This window comes from Tamandua tetradactyla, chromosome 6 (assembly GCF_023851605.1).
Source record: "Tamandua tetradactyla isolate mTamTet1 chromosome 6, mTamTet1.pri, whole genome shotgun sequence".
In the NCBI taxonomy this organism is placed as follows: domain Eukaryota; kingdom Metazoa; phylum Chordata; class Mammalia; order Pilosa; family Myrmecophagidae; genus Tamandua; species Tamandua tetradactyla.
The window spans coordinates 65,431,333-65,452,822 of NC_135332.1; the positions used below are offsets into that span (position 1 = coordinate 65,431,333).

General features: G+C 38.0%; 1 protein-coding gene across 4 annotated transcripts in view; it reads left to right on the forward strand.

The window, feature by feature from the left end:
* Positions 1 to 21,490, forward strand: part of DNAH9 (dynein axonemal heavy chain 9) — a 372,566-nt gene that overhangs the window by 21,527 nt on the left and 329,549 nt on the right. For all 4 annotated transcript variants that reach the window (XM_077166001.1, XM_077166002.1, XM_077166003.1 and 1 more), the window contains one exon: positions 2,602 to 2,769. In XM_077166001.1, the coding sequence (XP_077022116.1) occupies positions 2,602 to 2,769 (168 nt within the window). The remainder of the gene's footprint in view (positions 1 to 2,601; positions 2,770 to 21,490) is intronic.

Consider the following 21,490-nt stretch of genomic DNA (forward strand, 5'->3'; position numbering starts at 1 on the left):
TCTGTATACAGATATCTATATAATATCTATCTATCTCTCTCTCTCTCTATATATATATATATACAGATATCTGTATAATGCATAGGAATAACCTCCAGGATAACCTCTTGACTCTATTTGAAATCTCTCAGCCACTAGCACTTTATTTTGTCTCATTTCTCTCTTCCCTCTTTTGGTCAAGAAGGCTTTCTCAATCCCTTGATGCCGAGTCACGGCTCATCCTGGGATTTCTGTCCCACATTGCCAGGGAGATTTACACCCCTGGGAATCATGTCCTACATAGGAGGGAGGACAGTGAATTCACATGCCAAGTTGGCTTAGAGAGAGAAGTCTGTTGTCTAATTTTCTTGATTTTACCAGCTGACCTTCGGAGGTCACAGTTCCCACATTCTCTATTACCCTGACATCTCCTAGAGCTGCTGTAGCTAAGTCAGAGACCAAAGAACACAAATTAGTTCAGCAAATGCTTGTTCAATGTCAGAAACTCTTCCAGGCACTGGGAATATGGTGGTACCTTTGGGGTGTGTTCAATCTACTCAGGAAGATGGACAGAAAATAAACAAATACTTTTTAGTAAGACCAAGTCTGATTTAGTTTTCTAAAGAAGATTAAAGCAAAGTAAGGAGCTAGAGTTCAGGGATGGGTAGGGTGAGGGAGTTCTTTTGATGGGGCATAAGGAAAGGTCTAAGACCTTGAATTAAGCCCTAAATAAATGTGTTGTTTACGATGTTTGCTAAGCTAAATGAAATTATGTAAATATCCATTGTTTTTGTGACCATAGTTTCTCCTAAAATAGAATAATCAAGTAAATATTTCTCAAATACCAATGTTTTACCTGTTAGCTTGGAGTTAAATCACCTCCTTATGACCATCCCAGACATAGCTTCAAAGTATTCTGGAGAAATAAAATAGTGTAACAAAGTTTCACATCTACTTTTTTGATGTCATCAAACCTATCAAAATGCATATTCCTTTTAAAATAGTGAGAGAGTACTTCCTAAAATTGAAACTGGCATCCTCGGAATTATGACGAATATATACCAAGGTAATATTTCATAGCACAAACATGTTTCTCCTATAAAACTGATTATAATCAAGCACCTTGTAAGAGAATTGAATTAGTATCTAAGTCAATGTTATTGAAATAAAATTCATTTCTACGAGCTCCCCAAAATATAAAGTTGAACATTTAAAAAATTTCCAACCATTGGTAGCAAAATCCTCTGCTTTTGCTGTGTATCTTTCTTTCTGTAGCTGATTTGTCGCTGTCTTTCCTGATGTCTTCTCTCCTGCTTCAGCTACTAGCTGATACCAGGCCTGAATATAGCTGAGCAAAAATGGGGTTGTTAGAAAGCTGCTCAAAACTTCATGGGTACCCTCCTGGCAAATTAGGAAACGTCAGCTACCTCTCACTGTTTCCCAGTGCCTCTGTGACTGTTACTGGGTCTTGGTGCCACAGCAAGAGAAAGGTGCCAGGGAGCCTGATAGGCTGAAGGAAATTTCTGGGGGTAGTACCCAGAGTCTACTGTGCTTTACAACATCAGTACCATTGTGTTCCCTGTTCTTGCTCTTTGAACCTGACATTCAGGGTGGAGGACCTAGGTGTGCACCAAATGTTTGACAAAATGGCACGAAAGTAGCCTGTATCAACCACTTTCCTGCTAGAGGGGTATGCATATAGAATAGAAGATGTAAAAGGAATCACTGTTTCATTTGGAGGTTTTGTGATATTAGACAGGTAGTCCTGAGAGATACAGACAGTCTGTCATGTTCAGACATATTCAGGAGGCTCCTGACATATCCTACCAGAGGTGAAGCAGGCATCCATGCATTTCAGTAAGCTATCCTCCTGGAGGATGTTGGGCCGTGCTGTCCACTTCTCATTTACTTCTGAACACAGCTGGTACACTGTCATATCAACAACAGTGGCAACAGTAAGCATTTACTGCATAATTTTTGTGTGCCAGCCACTGGTCTTAATCCTATGCCTATATTAACTTATTTAATTCACAACCACTCCAGGAGGTATTATTATCCTGTTACAGATGAAGTAGAAATCAAGCCCAGAGATGTTAAGGATTGCCCACTGTCACCCAAATGATGGTGTGTATGCTTGGAAAGGGTATGCTGCAGGTGATTTCTTTTCTTGGCAGAAGTAGTTTCAAGAATGTTGCTGTCATCCTCTGGACTAGGCCTTAGGACTAATTGCAGGATCCACTTTCCTGTCAATATCTTCTAAGATAGCTGTCATTCTAGAATCAGTCAGCCTTGTTTGTTGGAAATTGATTTTTTAAATTGGTGGTACAGCCAGCAATCAGGGCAATAATTTTATTTTTATTAGAGAACTCAGAGGCTAAAATGTAATTCAATTTTGTGTGTGTGATTTTATTTAGGTATTCTCCCTTTGCTTTTTTACTGAGTTAAACCCAGAGTTATTTACACCAACCAAACCTAATAAGGTTACAAAACTAATCAGGCTTCACATTTTCCTAAACAACTACTACCCCCCCCCATACCATCCCTAACTCTCTTGCCATACAAAGTTGATCATCTTCTGTTAGCATTATTTTTTAAAATCTCTTTTGTGAATTGTCTCTGCAGGATCTTCTGAAGACTACCTTGGATTTCCACACATTGGCAAAGCTTGAGTTTAGTGGCATCAGAGGGAATGCCCTGAGTCAGCAGGTCCAGCATATGTATGTTGAATTTCAAGATATATACAGGGTCTTCTCAGAGTCTTCGTATGACTGCTTGGATCCTCAAAGCATGGTAGGTTCTAAGGGACTAAATAGAAAGCCTTATTCCTTTAGCCTAAGGGTCTGGGAGTTACCTTGCATTTTCCCAGAGCATTTCCTTTGGCTCTGTGTTCCTGGTGGTTTTATCCAAGGAGTCCCACTCCTAACTAAACTTTGCATCAGAAGAAAAATCAGGAGGGTTGATCCCCCATTTTAACTGTGCTGGGCTGATACCTAAGGCTTCAGAGCTGCTTAGATGTCTATGGGATGATGGTAGTGGTTGTGGCTGCCCTGTGGCTTTGAGCCTTTTTAGCTGGTTGCAGAGACTACTTTGGGAAGAGCAGACACATCTGGACAGAATTTTATCAGTAGCTTGGGAAACAGGTAAATGATACTGTCAACTAGCTCTTCTGATCCCTGGTTCTCAAGGGAGTACTCAGGATTAAAAAATCATAAGTTTTCATTTTAGGATGTGTTCTAGTTTGCTAGCTGCCAGAATGCAATTTATCAGAAATGGAATGACTTTTTAAAAGGGGAATTTAATAAGTTGCTAGTTTATAGTTCTAAGGCCGAGAAAATGTCCCAATAAAAGCAAGTCTATAGAAATGTCCAATCTAAGGCATCCAGGGAAAGATACCCTGATTTAAGAAGGCCAGTGTGGTTTAGGGTTTCTCTCTCAAGTTAGAAGGCACATGGTGAACACAGTCAGGGTTTCTCTCTCATCTGGAAAGGCACATGGTGGACATGGTGTCATCTGCTAGCTTTCTCTTCTGGGTTCCTGTTTCATAAAGCTCCCCCAGAGGCGTTTTCCTTCTTCATCTCCAAAGGTTGCTGGCTGGTGGATTCTCTTCTTCTCTTGTCTATGTTGTTCTTCTCTGCTCTCTCTGAATCTCCAGCTTTCTCCAAAATGTTTCCTCTTTTATGGGATTCCAGTAAACTAATCAAGACCCACCCAAATGGGTGGAGACACATCTCCACCTATGCCAATTTAACAACCATTCTTGTTTGATTGAGTCACATCTCCAGGAAGATGATCTAATTATAGTCTCAAGCATACAGTACTGAATAGGGATTAGAAGAAACGGCTGCCTTTACAAAATGGGATTAAGATTAAAACATGGCTTTTCTAGGGTATATACATCCTTTCAAACCAGCACACAAGTCTATATAATAATGATAGTGACTAAATGTACAAATTTTAAAATGCTTTTGCATGAAAAAGAAGTGCCCACTGTCACCCAAATGATGGTGTGTATGCTAGTTTAACATACTGCAGGGTATTGAAAATAGATGGTAATTCATATTTAAAACTTTAACTTATGTGTGAGACTAAAGCAAAAAATGTTTATTTGGTACAAAATTTATATTTTGACTACTGCATTTCCTAATATAACTTATGTGGACAGTTTAATTGGACAGTTTAATGGAAACTTGATAAGGCATGAGGTCTTGTAGGTTTGTCTAGAGTGATGTCCTGAGAAATCCCAGAAGGATTTGAACAGTGAATAAAATAGTATTTGCAAAGTCCCCTTGGGGAAATGGCAAGAAAGAGGGAAAATTCATCCTTCCCATGTGGAGAATTCCTGCTATTCTCACAAGCAGTGGGGACAACCAAAGCAATAGGCTGAGCCCTCATTCTTGGGGTTTGTTCATATGAAACTTATCCCCGCAAAGGATAGGCTAAGCCTACTTAAAATTAAGCCTAAGAGTTACCCCCAGAGAACCTCTTTTGTTGCTCAGATGTAGCCTCTCTCTCTCAACCAACACAACAAGCAAACTCACCACCCTCCCCATCTCTATGTGGGATATGACTCCCAGGGGTGTAAACCTTCCTGACAACATGGGGCAGAAATCCTAGAATGAGCTGGGACTCAACATCAAGGGATTGAGAAAACCTTCTCTACCATAAGGGGGAAGAGAGAAATGAGACAAAATAAAGTGTCAATGGGTGAGAGATTTCAAACAGAGTCGAGAGGTTATCCTGGAGGTTATTCTTCCACAATATATAGATAACACTTTTTGGTTGAGGTATAATAGAGAGGCTGGAGGGAAGTGTCTGAAAATATAGTATTGTGTTCCAGTAGCCATGTTTCTTGAAGATGATAGTATAATGATATAGCTTTCGCAGTGTTACTGTGTGATTGTGAAAACCTTGTGTCTGATGTTCCTTTTATCTACCTTCTGGACAGATGAGTAAAGCATATGGATTAAAAATAAATAAATAATAAGGGGAAAAAAATGTTAAAATAAATTTAGTAGATTGAAATGCTAGTGATCAATGAAAGGGAGAGGTAAGTGATATGGTATATATGAATGTTTTCCTTTTTTTTTTTATTTCTTTTCCTGAAAAAAAAAAAAGTCTATAGAAATGTCCAATCTGAGGTATCCAGGGAAAGATACCTTGGTGCAAGAAGGCCAAAGATGTTCAGTGTTTCACTCAGCTTGAAGGGCACATGGCAAACAAAGCAGAAAACATCTGCTAGCTTTCTCTCCAGGCCTCTTGCTTCATGAAGCTCCCTAGGACACGTTTTCCTTATTCATCTCCAAAGGTCACTGGTGGTAGATTTTGGTTCTCTCATTCTTCTGTTGCGTTTCTGAGGCTCTCTCCTCATTCTCAAATGGAACTCTTTCCAAAATATCTCCTCTTTTTTAGGATTCCAGTAAACTAATCAAGACCCACATAGAATGGGTGGAGACATCTAATCAAGTTTAATACCCACATTGATTGAGTCACATCTCCTTGGAGATAACCTAATCAAGTTTCCAACCTATGGTACTGAATAGGGATTAGCAAAAACTGTTGCTTCCACAAATTAGAACTAAAACATAGCTTATCTAGGGTACATGAATCCTTTCAAACCAGCACAGGATGAAATACTAAACTTAATTTTCTTGTGCTGCTATCGCAAATACTACACGATGGCTTGGCTTAAATAATGGGAATTTATTGACTCACAGTTCTAAGGCTAAGAGAAGTTCAAAACTTAGGAACAGCAAAGTGATTCTTTGTCCCCAAAATCTGGAAAATTCTGGTGCTGTCAGCAATCCTTGGGGTTCCTTGACTTGTATCCCAGCCTCATATCATATAGTGATATCCTCTCCTTTCTCTTCTGGGTTCCATTAACTTCCAGCTTCTGACTTCTCCCCATGGCCTTCTCTTATTATGTCTGAATTTCTTCTGCTTATCAAGGACTCCAGCAGTCCAGATTAAGACTCACCCTCATTCAATAGTTGGTCCTCACCTTAACTAAAAATTACATCTTCAAGAGATCTTAATCTCAATGGATTCATACCCACTGTAGTGTGGATTAGATTAAGATCATGTCTAAACTGGAGTACATTGTTCAATCTGCTGCTAGAGATATATATTCTGGACTTGGAACATAAGAGCTCAAGCCTCACCTTGAGGTTGAGACTTGAGACAAGATCAACCAATAAGACCATGTTCACAGGAGAAATAAAGAAGTAAAAAGGCTAGTGTAAAAACAGAACTGAGAAGGGAGTGGCAAACTTACTGGAGAAATCATTTTAAGAGTATATAGGGGGAATTCCAGAGGCAAGATGGCAGCTTAGTGAGGTGTGGAATTTAGTTCATCCTCCAGAGCAGCTAGTAAATAGCCAGAAACAGTACAGAACAACTGCTGGGGCTACATCAGTAACTGGACAACCAGTCTAGACAAGATGGAGTGGCTGAGACCCCACACAGAACTGTAAGTCCCCCAAACCATGGAGGCCAGCACCCCTCCCCCATGGACACAGCAGGCTGATTCTCCTAGGGGAAAGGAAACAGAATTTACTAACGGCAAGGGATTAGCTCAACCAAACTCCAGTTGTGGAATTAATTAACAAATTCTGACTACTGAAAATAAGCCCCCAGAACAGATAAACCTGGAATAAGCACTGAAGGTACTGAGTGTTTTTGCCCTAGCAGAGACAGGGTGAGGCCGATGGGAGAAAAAAAAAAACAGAGGGTTTTTGAGTCAGAACAAAATACTAGAAAACGGCTAGACCCTGAAAAGGGGGTCACACATCGAGCTTGAAGATACATAGAGCCATGTACCAACTTAAGCTCTGGATTGACAAACCCAAGGAGTAGGGGTCCTGCTCTGAAAAGGATTTTTTTTTTCGCTTTTTTTCTACTACTTAATAGCTCTTTAGATAAAACTGGAAGACTTCCCAGGGTCCAGCACTGCCCAAGACAAGGACAGAATTAAGCTTGTCTGAGAGACAGAGTAACCAGTCAGGCGAAATGAATTAATTCCCTAAAGGTTATACCTTCCCCCAGAGAAAGGTGGGGCCCAGCTCAAGTGGAATCCCTCCCTTGAGGAATTCAGGCCCCAGGGACTGCAAAACTGAAGCAATAATATCAACCTACAACCTCACCTCTGTCTCAACCACACCCCTGTGTGAGTGCAGGGAGAGTCCACTGAAATTAAAGGCATCACATTACTTTACAGTGGTGGGAAGCTACAGGTAGACAAGTGCCTCATGTTGGGCAGTATAAGTAAAGCCCAGAGTTTAGAGGCTTCATAGTAAAGTCTGTCAATCTGCTGGGCCTCAGGGAAAACTGATGCAGGTGACTCATTTCTTCTGAGAGGAGGCCAGTTTGGTCTGGGAAAATCTGACAGAAGTCTATAGTATCTGAGGAGACCCTCAAAAAAAAAGGCTCTATATAGGCAGGGAAAGAACCAGAAAAACAAGAACTGAAAAATTCTGATCAATTAAATTTAACCTATGCTACAAGTCTAGAATAAATTGAATGGTATGTTAAAGAACAGATAAAGAACAAAACCATCCAGTAAGAAAATCCTAGGTAGAAGAGTGAAAACAACATCGAGAATAAACTAATGAAGGAAATCAAATGCCTAGATGCCAGCAAAAAATGAGTCATACTAGGAAAATCAAAGATTTGGCCTAGTCAAAGGAACAAATGAAAAATTCAAATGAGATGCAGGAGTTGAAACAGCTAATTCATGATGTTCAAACAGACATGGAAAATTCATCAAAAATCAATTCACTGGGTGGGCCGCGGTGGCTCAGCGGGCAAAGTGCTTGCCTGCTATGCCGGAGGACCTCGGTTCGATTCCCGGCCCCAGCCCATGTAACAAAAACGGAGAAACAAAATACAATAAAACAAGAAAGTGTTTAAAGATGTTTCCCTTTCTTCCTTCCTTCCTTCCTTCTATCCTTCCTTCCTTCTCTCTGTCTTTCCTTTAAAAAAAAAAAAAAAAAAAAAAAAAAAAAAAAATCAATTCACTGAGTTGAGGGAGGTTGTAAAGAAGGCATTGGGTGACAAAAAGAAGAAATAGAAAGTTTGAAAAACAAATCACAGAACTTATGGGTTTGAAAGGCACAATAGAAAAGCTGAGGAAAAAAAAAACAGTGGAAACCTGCAACAATAGATTTAAAGAGGCAGAAGAAAACAGTAGTGACTAGAGGACTGGAGATCTGAAATCTGACACACAAAAGAAAATATAGAGAAAAAAATGGAAAAATATGAGCAGGGTCTCAGGAAATTGAGTAACAACATGAGTGCACGAATATACATGTTGTGGGTGTCCCAGAAGGAGAAGAGACGGGAAAAGGAGAAGGACTAATGGAGGAATAATCACTGAAAATTTCCCATTTCTTATGAAAGACGTAAAATTACAGGTCCAAGAAATGCAGCATACCCCAAACAGAATAGATGCAAATAGATATAGTCCAAGGCACTTACTAATCAGATTGTCAGATGTCAAAGAGAAAGGGAGAATTTTGAAAGCAGCAGGAGAAAAGCCATCCATCACATACAAGGGAAGCCCAATAAGACTATGTGTGGATGTCTCAGCAGAAACCATGGAGATGAGAAGGCAGTGGAATTATATATTTAGGATTGAAAAAGAGAAAAGCTGCTAACCCACAATTCTATATACAGCAAAATTTCCTTCAAAAATGAGGGGAAGAGTAAAATATTTTCAGAAAAATAATCACTGAGAAAATTTGTGACTAAGAGACTGGCTCTGCATGAAATAGTAAAAGGAGCACTTCAGGCAGATAAGAAAAGGCAGGAGAGAAAGGTCTGGAGAAGAGTGTAGAAATGAAAATTATCATTAAAAGTAACAAGAGAAAAAAATTAGATATGTTGTATAAAATCCAAAAAGGCAAAATATAGAAAAAAGTATTGCTTTTGCAATAATAACACTAAATGTTAATGAATTAAACTCCCCAATCAAGAGACATAGACTAGAAGAATGGATTAAAAAACAGGATCCGTCTATATGCTGCCTACAAAAGACTCATTTTAGATGCAAGGACAAACATATTGAAAGTGAAAGGTTGGGAAAAGATATTTCATGCAAACAATAATCAGAAAAGAGCAGGAGTAGTTATATTAATATCCAATAAATAAGACTTCAAATGTAAAACAATTGAAAGAGACAAAGGACACTGTATGTTAATAAAAGGAACAATTCAACAAGAATACACAACAGTCATAAATATGTATGCACTGAGCCAAAGTGCTCCAAAATACATGAGGCAAACACTGACAATACTGAAGGGAGAAATAGACATCTCTACCATGATTGTGGGAGACTTCAATCTCCCACTCTCATCAATGGATAGAATATCTAGACAGAGTATCAGCAAAGAAACAGAGAATTTGAATAATATGATAAATGAACAGACATTTAGAGAACATTACACCCCACAATAGAAGGGCACACATTTTTCTCGAATGTTAATGGATCGTTCTCAAGGATAGACCATATGCTAGGTCACAAAGTAAGTCTAAACAAATTTTAAAATATTGATATCATACGAAAGATTTTCTTGGATCATAATGAAATTAAGTTGGAAATCAATAACAGGCAGAAAGCCAGAAAATTCACAAATATATGGAGGCTAAACAACACACTCTTAAAAAACCAATGGGTCAAGGAAGAAATTACAAGAGAAATTAGTAAATATCTTCAGGTAAGTGAAAATGAAAACACAACATATCATAATTTATGGGACGCAGCAAATACAGTGCTAGGAGGGAAATTTATTGCCTTAAGTGCCTATATTAAAAAAGAAGAGCAAAAATTGAGGAATTAAATGTTCATTTGGAAGAACTAGAGAAAGAACAGTAAACTAGCCCCAAAGTAAACAAAAGGAAAGAAACAACGAAGTTTAGAGCAGAAATAAATGAAACTGAGAACATGAAAAAAATCAAGAAAATGAACAAAACCAGCAGTTGGTTCTTTGAGAAAATCAACAGACCATTAGCTGGGTTGACAAAAAGAAAAATAGAGAGGATGTAAATCAATAAAATCAGAAATGGAAGAGGAAACATAACCACTGACCCTGCAGAAATAAAGGAGGTAATGAGAAGATACTATGAGCAACTATATGCTAGTAAACTGGACAACATAGATGAAATGGACAATCTCCTAGAAAGGCATGAATAAACAACACTGACTCAAGAAGAAATAGATGACCACAACAAAGCAATCACAAGTAAAGAGATAGAAGCTCCCAAAAAAGAAAAGTCCAGGAACAGATGGCTTCACATGTGAATTCTATCAAGCATTCAAGAAAGAATTAGTACAAATCCTGCTCAAACGCTTCAAAAAAAATGAAAATGAGAAGAAGCTACCTAACTCAATCTACAAAGCCAACATCACCCTCACACCAAAACCAGACAAAGATACTACAAGAAAAGAAAATTACAGACCAATTTCTCTAATGAATATAGATGCAAAAATCTTCAGCAGAATACTTTCAAATCAAATCCAGCAGCACATCAAAAGAATTATATACCATGACCAAGTGGGGTTTATTCCAGGTGGGTAAGCATGGTTCAACATAAGAAAATCAAATCATGTAATACACTATATCAACAAATCAAAGCAAAAAAGCAACATGATCATCACGATTGATGCAGAAAAGGCATTTGACAATATTCAACATCCTCTCTTGATGAAAGCACTTCAAAGGATAGAAATAGAAGGGAACTTTCGCAACATGATAAAGGGAATATATGAAAAAACTGACAGCTAACATCATCCTCAATGGGGAAAGACTGAAAGCTTTCCCCCTAAGATCAGGAACAAGACAAAGATGCCCACTGTCACCATTGTTATTCAAAAATGTGCTGGAAGTTCTACCCAGAGAAATTAAACAAGAGAAAGAAATAAAAGACATCCAAATTGGAAAGAAAGAAGTAAAACTCTCATTGTTTATATATGATATGATACCGTATGTCGAAAATTCCCAAAAACCCACAGCAAAGCTACTATAGCTAATAAATGAATACGGCAAAATGGCAGGATATGAGATCAAGACCCCCAAATCAGTAGTGTTTCTATACACTAGTAATGTGCAATCTGAGGAGGAAATCAGGAAAAAAATTCCATTGATAATAGCAACCAAAAGAATAAAATATTTAGGAATAAATTTAACTAAGGATACAAAAGACCTATACACAGAAAACTACAGGAAATTGTCAAAGAAATCATGGAAGACCTAAATAAATGGAGGGCATACCATGTTCATGGATTGGAAGACTAAATATAATTAAGATGCCAATTCTACTGATTGACTTATAAACTCAATGCAATATGAATTAAAATCCCAAAAACTTAATTTGCAGAAATAAAAAAACCAATAACTAAATTTATTTGGAAGGGCAGCATTCCCCAAATAGGTAAGAATATCTAGAGAAAGAAAAATGAAGTGGGAGGCCTCACACTACCTGACTTTAAAGCATATTACAAAGCTACAATTGTCAAAACACCATGGTACTGGCATAAAGATAGGTATCCTGACAAATGAAATTGAATAGAATGTTCAAATATGCATCCCCTCATCTATGCACGATTGATCTTTGATAAGGCGGTCATGCCAACTCACAAGAGACAGAACAGCCTCTTCTCAGGAAATGGTGCTTGGAGAACTGGACATCCATATGAAAAAGAATGAAAGTGGACCCATATCTCACACCCTATACAAAAATTAACTCAAAATAGATCAAAGACCTAAACATTAAAGCTAAGACCAAAAAACTTTTAGAGGAAAATATCTTATAAAACTTGTAATAGGACTTCCGGAGAAGATGGCAGCTTAGTAAGACATGCGGATCTTAGGTTCTCCTCCAGAACAGCTACTAGGGGAGTAGAAATGATACAGAACAGCCCCCAAAGCCACAACAGAGATAAAAAAGACAGCGTACCCCATCCTGGAACGGCTGGCTGGCTGAGAGAACCCGCTCTGGTGAGATCGCCGAGGGGCGCGGGCTTCACCGGGTGGGGTGGTAAGCAGCCAGAGTAACTCCCTTCCCCCTTCCCGGGCTGGCTGGGAGAATTGGAGAGGCGGTCCCCTCAAACTGCAGCAGCTGGCGCCCACACCACACGCGGCCCCCCAGACCAACTGAGAGAATTGGATCGGAAATCCCCAGGCCGCGGAGAACAGTGACGGGGGGGCCCTTCCAAACCCGTGACTCCCTGGGAACGGTGCACTCTCCCGGGCGGGCCGCTGCGGCTGGCGTCCTCCCGCCACGCTTGGCGCCCCGGGCCGACTAGGAAATTCGGACGGGTGCTTTCCCGGGCTGCGACGGCCAGCGACCCTCCCCGCGTTCGGACCCCGGGCCAGCTGGCACTCTTCCAAGCCGCTTCGACTAGCGAACCTCCCGGACAGCGAGAGTTTTCCAAAGTTACAGGCCCACAGCACCTTTTACTGGTGGGACCCGCAGACAAACGTGTGCCACAAGCGCCACCTACTGGGCAGGATTAGAAAAACAGAACCCAGAGATTTCACAGAAAAATCTTCCAAACTTTTGGATCCAACACCCAGGGAAATCTGTCTAAATGCGCAGATGCCAGCAGAAGATAACGGATCACGCCCCAAAAATTGAAAATATGGCCCAGTCAAAGGAACAAACCAATAGTTCAAATGAGATACAGGAGCTGACACAACTAATGCTGAATATACGAACAGAAATGGAAAACCTCTTCAAAAACCAAATCGATAAATTGAGGGAGGACATGAAGAAGACATGGGCTGAACATAAAGAAGAAATAGAAAAACTGAAAAAACAAATCACAGAACTTATGGAAGTGAAGGACAAAGGAGAAAAGATGGAAAAAACAATGGATACCTACAATGATAGATTCAAAGAGACAGAAGATAGAATTAGTGATTTGGAGGATGGAACATCTGAATTCCAAAAAGAAACAGAAACTATTGGGAAAAGAATGGAAAAATTTGAACAGGGTATCAGGGAACTCAAGGACAATATGAAGCACACAAATATAAATGTTGTGGGTGTCCCAGAAGGAGAAGAGAAGGGAAAAGGAGGAGGAAAACTAATGGAAGAAATTATCACTGAAAATTTCCCAACTCTTATGAAAGACCTAAAATTACAGATCCAAGAAGTGCAGCGCGCCCCAAAGAGATTAGACCCAAATAGGCGTTCTCCAAGACACTTACTAGTTAGAATGTCAGAGGTCAAAGAGAAAGAGAGGATCTTGAAAGCAGCAAGAGAAAAAAATCCATCACATACAAGGGAAACCCTGTAAGACAATGTGTAGATTTCTCAGCAGAAACCATGGAGGCTAGAAGACAGTGGGATGATATATTTCAATTACTAAAAGAGAAAAACTGCCAACCAAGACTCCTATATCCAGCAAAATTGTCCTTCAAAAATGAGGGAGAAATTAAAACATTCTGAAAAAAAAAATCATTGAGAGAATTTGGACCAAGAGACCAGTTCTGCAAGAAATACTAAAGGGAGCACTAGAGTCAGAAACGAAAAGACAGGAGAGAGAGGTATGGAGAAGAGTGTAGAAAGAAGGAAAGTCAGATATGATATATATAATACAAAAGGCAACATGGTAGAGGAAAATATTATCCGAACAGTAATAACACTAAATGTTAATGGACTGAATTCCCCAATCAAAAGACATAGACTGGGCGGGCCGCGGTGGCTCAGCGGGCAAAGTGCTTGCCTGCTATGCCAGAGGACCTCGGTTCGATTCCCGGCCCCAGCCCATGTAACAAAAACGGAGAAACAGAATACAATAAAACAAGAAAATGTTTAAAAATGTTTCCCTTTCTTCCTTCCTTCCTTCCTTCTATCCTTCCTTCCTTCTCTCTGTCTTTCCTTTAATTAAAAAAAAAAAAAAAAAAAAAAAAAGACATAGACTGGCAGAATGGATGTAAAAACAGGATCCTTCTATATGCTGTCTACAGGAAACACATCTTAGACCCAAAGATAAACATAGGCTGAAAGTGAAAGGTTGGGAAAAGATATTTCATGCAAATAACAACCAGAAATTAGCAGGAGTGGCTATACTAATATCCAACAAGTTAGACTTCAAATGTAAAACAGTTAAAAGAGACAAAGAAGGACACTATATACTAATAAAAGGAACAATTCAACAAGAAGACATAACAATCATAAATATTTACGCACCGAACAAGAATGCCCCCAAATACGTGAGGAATACACTGCAAACACTGAAAAGGGAAATAGACACAAATACCATAATAGTTGGAGACTTCAATTCCCCACTCTCATCAATGGACAGAACATCTAGACAGAGGATCAATAAAGAAATAGAGAATCTGAATATTACTATAAATGAGCTAGACTTAACAGACATTTATAGGACATTACATCCCACAACAGCAGGATACACCTTTTTCTCAAGTGCTCATGGATCATTCTCAAAGATAGACCATATGCTGGGGCACAAAGCAAGTCTCAACAAATTTAAAAAGATTGAAATCATACACAACACTTTCTCGGATCATGAAGGAATGAAGTTGGAAATCAATAATAAGCGGAGTGCCAGAAAATTCACAAATACGTGGAGGCTCAACAACACACTCTTAAACAAGAGTGGGTCAAAGAATAAATTGCAAGAGAAATTAGTAAATACCTAGAGGTGAATGAAAATGAAAACACAACATATCAAAACTTATGGGATGCCGCAAAAGCAGTGCTAAGAGGGAAATTTATTGCCCTAAATCCCTATATCAGAAAAGAAGAAAAGGCAAAAATGCAGGAATTAACTGTTCACTTGGAAGAACTGGAGAAAGAACAGCAAACTAATCCCAAAGCAAGCAAAAGGAAAGAAATAACAAAGATCAGAGCAGAAATAAATGAAATTGAAAACAATAGAGAAAATCAATAAGACCAGAAGTTGGTTCTATGAGAAAATCAATAAGATTGATGGGCCCTTAGAAAGATTGACAAAAAGAAGAAGAGAGAGGATGCAAATAAATAAGATCAGAAATGGAAGAGGAGACATAACTACTGACCTCATAGAAATAAAGGAGGTAATAACAGGATACTATGAACAACTTTATGCTAATAAATACAACAATTTAGATGAAATGGACGGGTTCCTGGAAAGACATGAACAACCAACTTTGACTCAAGAAGAAATAGATGACCTCAACAAACCAATCACAAGTAAAGAAATTGAATTAGTCATTCAAAAGCTTCCTAAAAAGAAAAGTCCAGGACCAGATGGCTTCACATGTGAATTCTACCAAACATTCCAGAAAGAATTAGTACCAACTCTCCTCAAACTCTTCAACATAATCGAAGTGGAGGGAAAACTACCTAATTCATTCTATGAAGCCAACATCACCCTCATACCAAAACCAGGCAAAGATATTACAAAAAAAGAAAACTACAGACCAATCTCTGTAATGAATATAGATGCAAAAATCCTCAATAAAATTCTAGCAAATCGTATCCAACAACAAATTAAAAGAATTATACATCATGACCAAGTAGGATTCATCCCAGGTATGCAAGCATGGTTCAACGTAAGAAAATCAATTAATGTAATACACCATATCAACAAATCAAAGCAGAAAAATCACATGATCATCTCAATTGATGCAGAGAAGGCATTTGACAAGATTCAACATCCTTTCCTGTTGAAAACACTTCAACAGATAGGAATACAAGGGAACTTCCTTAAAATGATAGAAGGAATATATGAAAAACCCACAGCTAATATCATCCTCAATGGGGAAAAATTGAAAACTTTCCCCCTAAGATCAGGAACAAGACAAGGATGTCCACTATCACCACTATTATTCAACATAGTGTTGGAGGTTCTAGCCAGAGCAATTAGACAAGAAAAACAAATACAAGGCATCAAAATTGGAAAGGAAGAAGTAAAACTATCACTGTTTGCAGACAATATGATACTATACGTTGAAAACCTGGAAAAATCCACAACAAAACTACTAGAGCTAATAAATGAGTACAGCAAAGTAGCAGGTTACAAGATCAACATTCAAAAATCTGTAGCATTTCTATACACTAGTAATGAACAAGCTGAGGGGGAAATCAAGAAACGAATCCCATTTACAATTGCAACTAAAAGAATAAAATACCTAGGAATAAATTTAACAAAAGAGACAAAAAAACCTATATAAAGAAAACTACAAAAACTGTTAAAAGAAATCACAGAAGACCTAAATAGATGGAAGGGCATACCGTGTTCATGGATTGGAAGACTAAATATAGTTAAGATGTCAATCCTACCTAAATTGATTTACAGATTCAATGCAATACCAATCAAAATCCCAACAACTTATTTTTCAGAAATAGAAAAACCAATAAGCAAATTTATCTGGAAGGGCAGGGTGCCCCGAATTGCTAAAAACATCATGAGGAAAAAAAACGAAGCTGGAGGTCTCGCGCTGCCTGACTTTAAGGCATATTATGAAGCCAAGTGGTCAAAACAGCATGGTATTGGCATAAACATAGATATATCGACCAATGGAATCGAATAGAGTGCTCAGATATAGACCCTTTCATCTATGGACATGTGATCTTTGATACGGCAGTCAAGCCAACTCACCTGGGACAGAACAGTCTCTTCAATAAATGGTGCCTAGAGAACTGGATATCCATATGCAAAAGAATGAAAGAGGACCTGTATCTCACACCCTATACAAAAGTTAACTCAAAATGGATCAAAGATCTAAACATTAGGTCTAAGACCATAAAACAGTTAGAGGAAAATGTTGGGAGATATCTTATGAATCTTACAACTGGAGGCAGTTTTATGGACCTTAAACCTAAAGCAAGAGCACTGAAAAAGGAAATAAATAAATGGGAGCTCCTCAACATTAAACACTTTTGTGCATCAAAGAACTTCATCAAGAAAGTAGAAAGACAGCCTACACAATGGGAGACAATATTTGGAAATGACATATCAGATAAAGGTCTAGTATCCATAATTTATAAAGAGATTGTTCAACTCAACAACAAAAAGACAGCCAATCCAATTACAAAATGGGAAAAAGACTTGAACAGACACCTATCAGAAGAGGAAATACAAATGGCCAAAAGGCACATGAAGAGATGCTCAATGTCCCTGGCCATTAGAGAAATGCAAATCAAAACCACAATGAGATATCATCTCACACCCACCAGAATGGCCATTATCAACAAAACAGAAAATGACAAGTGCTGGAGAGGATGCGGAGAAAGAGGCACACTTATCCACTGTTGGTGGGAATGTCAAATGGTGCAACCACTGTGGAAGGCAGTTTGGCGGTTCCTCAAAAAGCTGAATATAGAATTGCCATACGACCCAGCAATACCATTGCTGGGAATCTACTCAAAGGACTTAAAGGCAAAGACACAAACGGACATTTGCACACCAATGTTTATAGCAGCGTTATTTACAATTGCAAAGAGATGGAAACAGCCAAAATCTCCATCAACAGAACAGTGGCTAAACAAACTGTGGTATATACATACGATGGAATATTATGCAACTTTAAGACAGGATAAACTTATGAACCATGTAATAACATGGATGGACCTAGAGAACATTATGCTGAGTGAGTCTAGCCAAAAACTAAAGGACAAATACTGTATGGTCCCACTGATGTGAACGGACATTAGAGAATAAACTTGGAATATGTCATTGGTAACAGAGTCCAGCAGGAGGTAGAAACAGGGTAAGACAATGGGCAATGGGAGCTGAAGGGATACAGACTGTGCAACAGGACTAGATACAAAAACTCAAAAATGGACAGCACAATAATACCTAATTGTAAAGTAATCATGTTAAAACACTGAATGAAGCTGCATCTGAGCTATAGGTTTTTGTTTTGTTTTGTTTTTACTATTAATACTTTTATTTATTTCTCTATATTAACATTCTATATCTTTTTCGGTTGTGTTGCTAGTTCTTCTAAACCGATGCAAATGTACTAAGAAACGATGATCATGCATCTATGTGATGATGTTAAGAATTACTGATTGCATATGTAGAATGGTATGATTTCTAAATGTTGGGTTAATTTCTTTTTTTCCGTTAATTAAAAAAAAAAGAGAGAGAAGGGGTAATTGGAGCTGAAGGGATACAGACTGTGCAACAGGACTGGATATAAAAACTCAGAAATGGACAGCACAATACTACCTAATTGTAATGCAATTATGTTAAAACATTGAATGAAGCTGCATGTGAGATATAGGTTTTTTTTTCTCTCTATTATCGTTTTAATTCTTATTCTGTTGTCTTTTTATTTCTTTTTCTAAATCGATGCAAATGTACTAAGAAATGATGAATATGCAACTATGTGATGATGTTATGAATTCCTGATTGTACATGTAGAATGGAATGATTTCTAAATGTTTTGTTAATTTTTTAATTAATAAAAAAAAAACTTGTAATAGGAGCCAGTTTCCTAGATCTTACATCTAAAGCATGAGCATTAAAGAAAGAAATAGACAAATGGGAACTCTTCAAAATTAAACACTTCTGTACATCAAAGAACTTTGTCAAGGAAGTAAAAAGGCAGCCTATGCAATGGGAGACGATATTTGGAAACCACATATCAGATAGGGTTTTAGTATCCAGAATATATAAAGATGTTCTTCAATTCAACAACAAAAAGAAAAACAATCCAATTTAAAAATGGGCAAATGACATGAAAAGACACTTCTCAGAAGAAGAAATACAAATGGCTAAAGGGCACATGAAAAGGTGCTCAACTTCACTAGCTATTAGGGAAATGCAAATCAAAACCACAATGTGATATCATCTGACACCCACTAGAATGGCCATTATAAAAATAAATAAATAAATATAAACAGAAAATGACAAGTGCTGGTGAGCATGTGGAGAAAGAGTCACACTTATCCACTGTTGGAGGGACTGTAAAATGGTACAACCACTCTGGAAGGCAGTTTGGCTGTTCCTCAGGAAGCTAACTATAGAATTGCCATATGATTCAACAATCCTATTGCTTGGTATCTATTCAGAGAACATGAGGGCAAGGACACAAATGGACATTGGCAAACCAATGTTTATATCAGCATTATTTACAATTGCCAAGAGATGGAAACAGCCCAAATGGCCATCAATAGATGAATGGCTAAACAAGCTGTGATATATACATATGATGGAATGTAAGACAGAATGTAAGACAGCAGCTATAAAAGTCATGTATCATGTAAGAACATGGATGGACCTTGAGGACATTATACTGAGTGAAATTAGCCAGAAACAAAAGGACAAATACTATATGTTCTCACTAATATGAACTAAAATTAATGAGTGAATTTGGAGAATTGAAGTTAAGAACACAGATTATCATGAGATAGAAATGTAGTAGAGATTGGGCAATTGGTGCTGAAGGAATACAGATTGTGCGACAGGACTGATTGTGAAAATTCAGAAACGTATAGCACAATACTACCTGATTGTAGCACAATAATATAAATACACTGAATGATGCTGAATGTGTATATGATAGAGGGAGAAGGGCTGGGGGCACGTATGAAACCAGAAAAACATAAGAGGATAAAGACTGAGATGGTACAATTTAGGAATGCCTGGAGTATTCAATGATGGTGATTAAATGTACAAATTAAAAAATGGTTTGCATAAGGAAGAACAAAGGAATGTCATTATTGCAGGGTGTTGAATAAAGATGGTATATGGGAAAGAGTACAATGAATGTAAGCTAGGGTAGTAGTAGTAGTTTCAGGAAGTACCTGAAACTGATGAGCTGTATTCCAATAGCCTAGATTCTTTTTTTTTTAATTAATTAAAAAAATTAACTAACACAACATTTAGAAATCATTCCATTCTACATATACAATCAGTAATTCTCAATATCATCACATAGATGCATATTCATCATTTCTTAGTACATTTGCATCAATTTAGAAAAAGAAATAGAAAGACAACAGAAAAAGAAATAAAATGATAATAAAGAGAAAAAAATTAAAAAAATTAAAATTAAAAAAAAAAAACTATACCTCAGATGCAGCTTCATTCAGTGTTTTAACATAATTACATTACAGTTAGGTAGTATTGTGCTGTCCATTTCTGAGTTTTTGTATCCAGTCTTGTTGCACAGTCTGTATCCCTTCAGCTCCAGTTACCCATTATCTTACCCTATTTCTATCTCCTGATGGTCTCTGTTACCAATGACATATTCCAAGTTTATTCTCTAATGTCGGTTCACATCAGTGGGACCAAACAGTATCTGTCCTTTAGTTTTTGGCTAGTCTCACTCAGCATAATGTTCTCTAGGCCCATCCATGTTATTACATGCTTCATAAGTTTATTTTGTCTTAGAGCTGCATAATATTCCATCGTATGTATATACCACAGTTTGTTTAGCCATTCGTCTGTTGATGGACATTTTGGCTGTTTCCATCTCTTTGCAATTGTAAATAATGCTGCTATAAACATTGGTGTGCAAATGTCCGTTTGTGTCTTTGCCCTTAAGTCCTCTGAGTAGATACCTAGCAATGGTATTGCTGGGTCGTATGGCAATTCTATATTCAGCTTTTTGAGGAACCGCCAAACTGCCTTCCACAGTGGTTGCACCATTTGACATTCCCACCAACACTGGATAAGTGTGCCTCTTTCTCCACATCCTCTCCAGCACTTGTCATTTTCTGTTTTGTTGATAATAGCCATTCTGGTGGGTGTGAGATGATATCTCATTGTGGTTTTGATTTGCATTTCTCTAATGGCCAGGGACATTGAGCATCTTTTCATGTGCCTTTTGGCCATTTGTATTTCTTCTTCTGATAGGTGTCTGTTCAAGTCTTTTTCCCACTTTGTAATTGGATTGGCTGTCTTTTTGTTGTTGGGTTGAACAATCTCTTTATAAATTCTGGATACTAGACCTTTATCTGATATGTCGTGTCCAAATATTGTCTCCCATTGTGTAGGCTGTCTTTCTACTTTCTTGATGAAGTTCTTTGATGCACAAAAAGTGTTTAATTTTGAGGAGCTCCCATTTATTTCTTTCTTTCTTCAGTGCTTTTGCTTTAGGTTTAAGGTCCATAAAACCACCTCCAGTTGTAAGATTCATCAGATATCTCCCAACATTTTCCTCTGTTTTATGGCCTTAGACCTAATGTTTAGATCTTTGATCCATTTTGAGTTAACTTTTGTATAGGGTGTGAGATACGGGTCCTCTTTGATTCTTTTGCATATGGATATCCAGTTCTCTAGGCTCCATTTATTGAAGAGACTGTTCTGTCCCAGGTGAGTTGGCTTGACTGCCATATCAAAGATCAAATGTCCATAGATGAGAGGGTCTATATCTGAGCACTCTGTTCAATTCCATTCGTCGATATATCTATCTTTATGCCAGTACCATGCTGTTTTGACCACTGTGGCTTCATAATATGCCTTAAAGTCAGGCACCGTGAGACCTCCAGCTTCGTTTTTTTTTCCTCAAGATACTATCTGCCCTTCCAGATAAATTTTCTTATTGGTTTT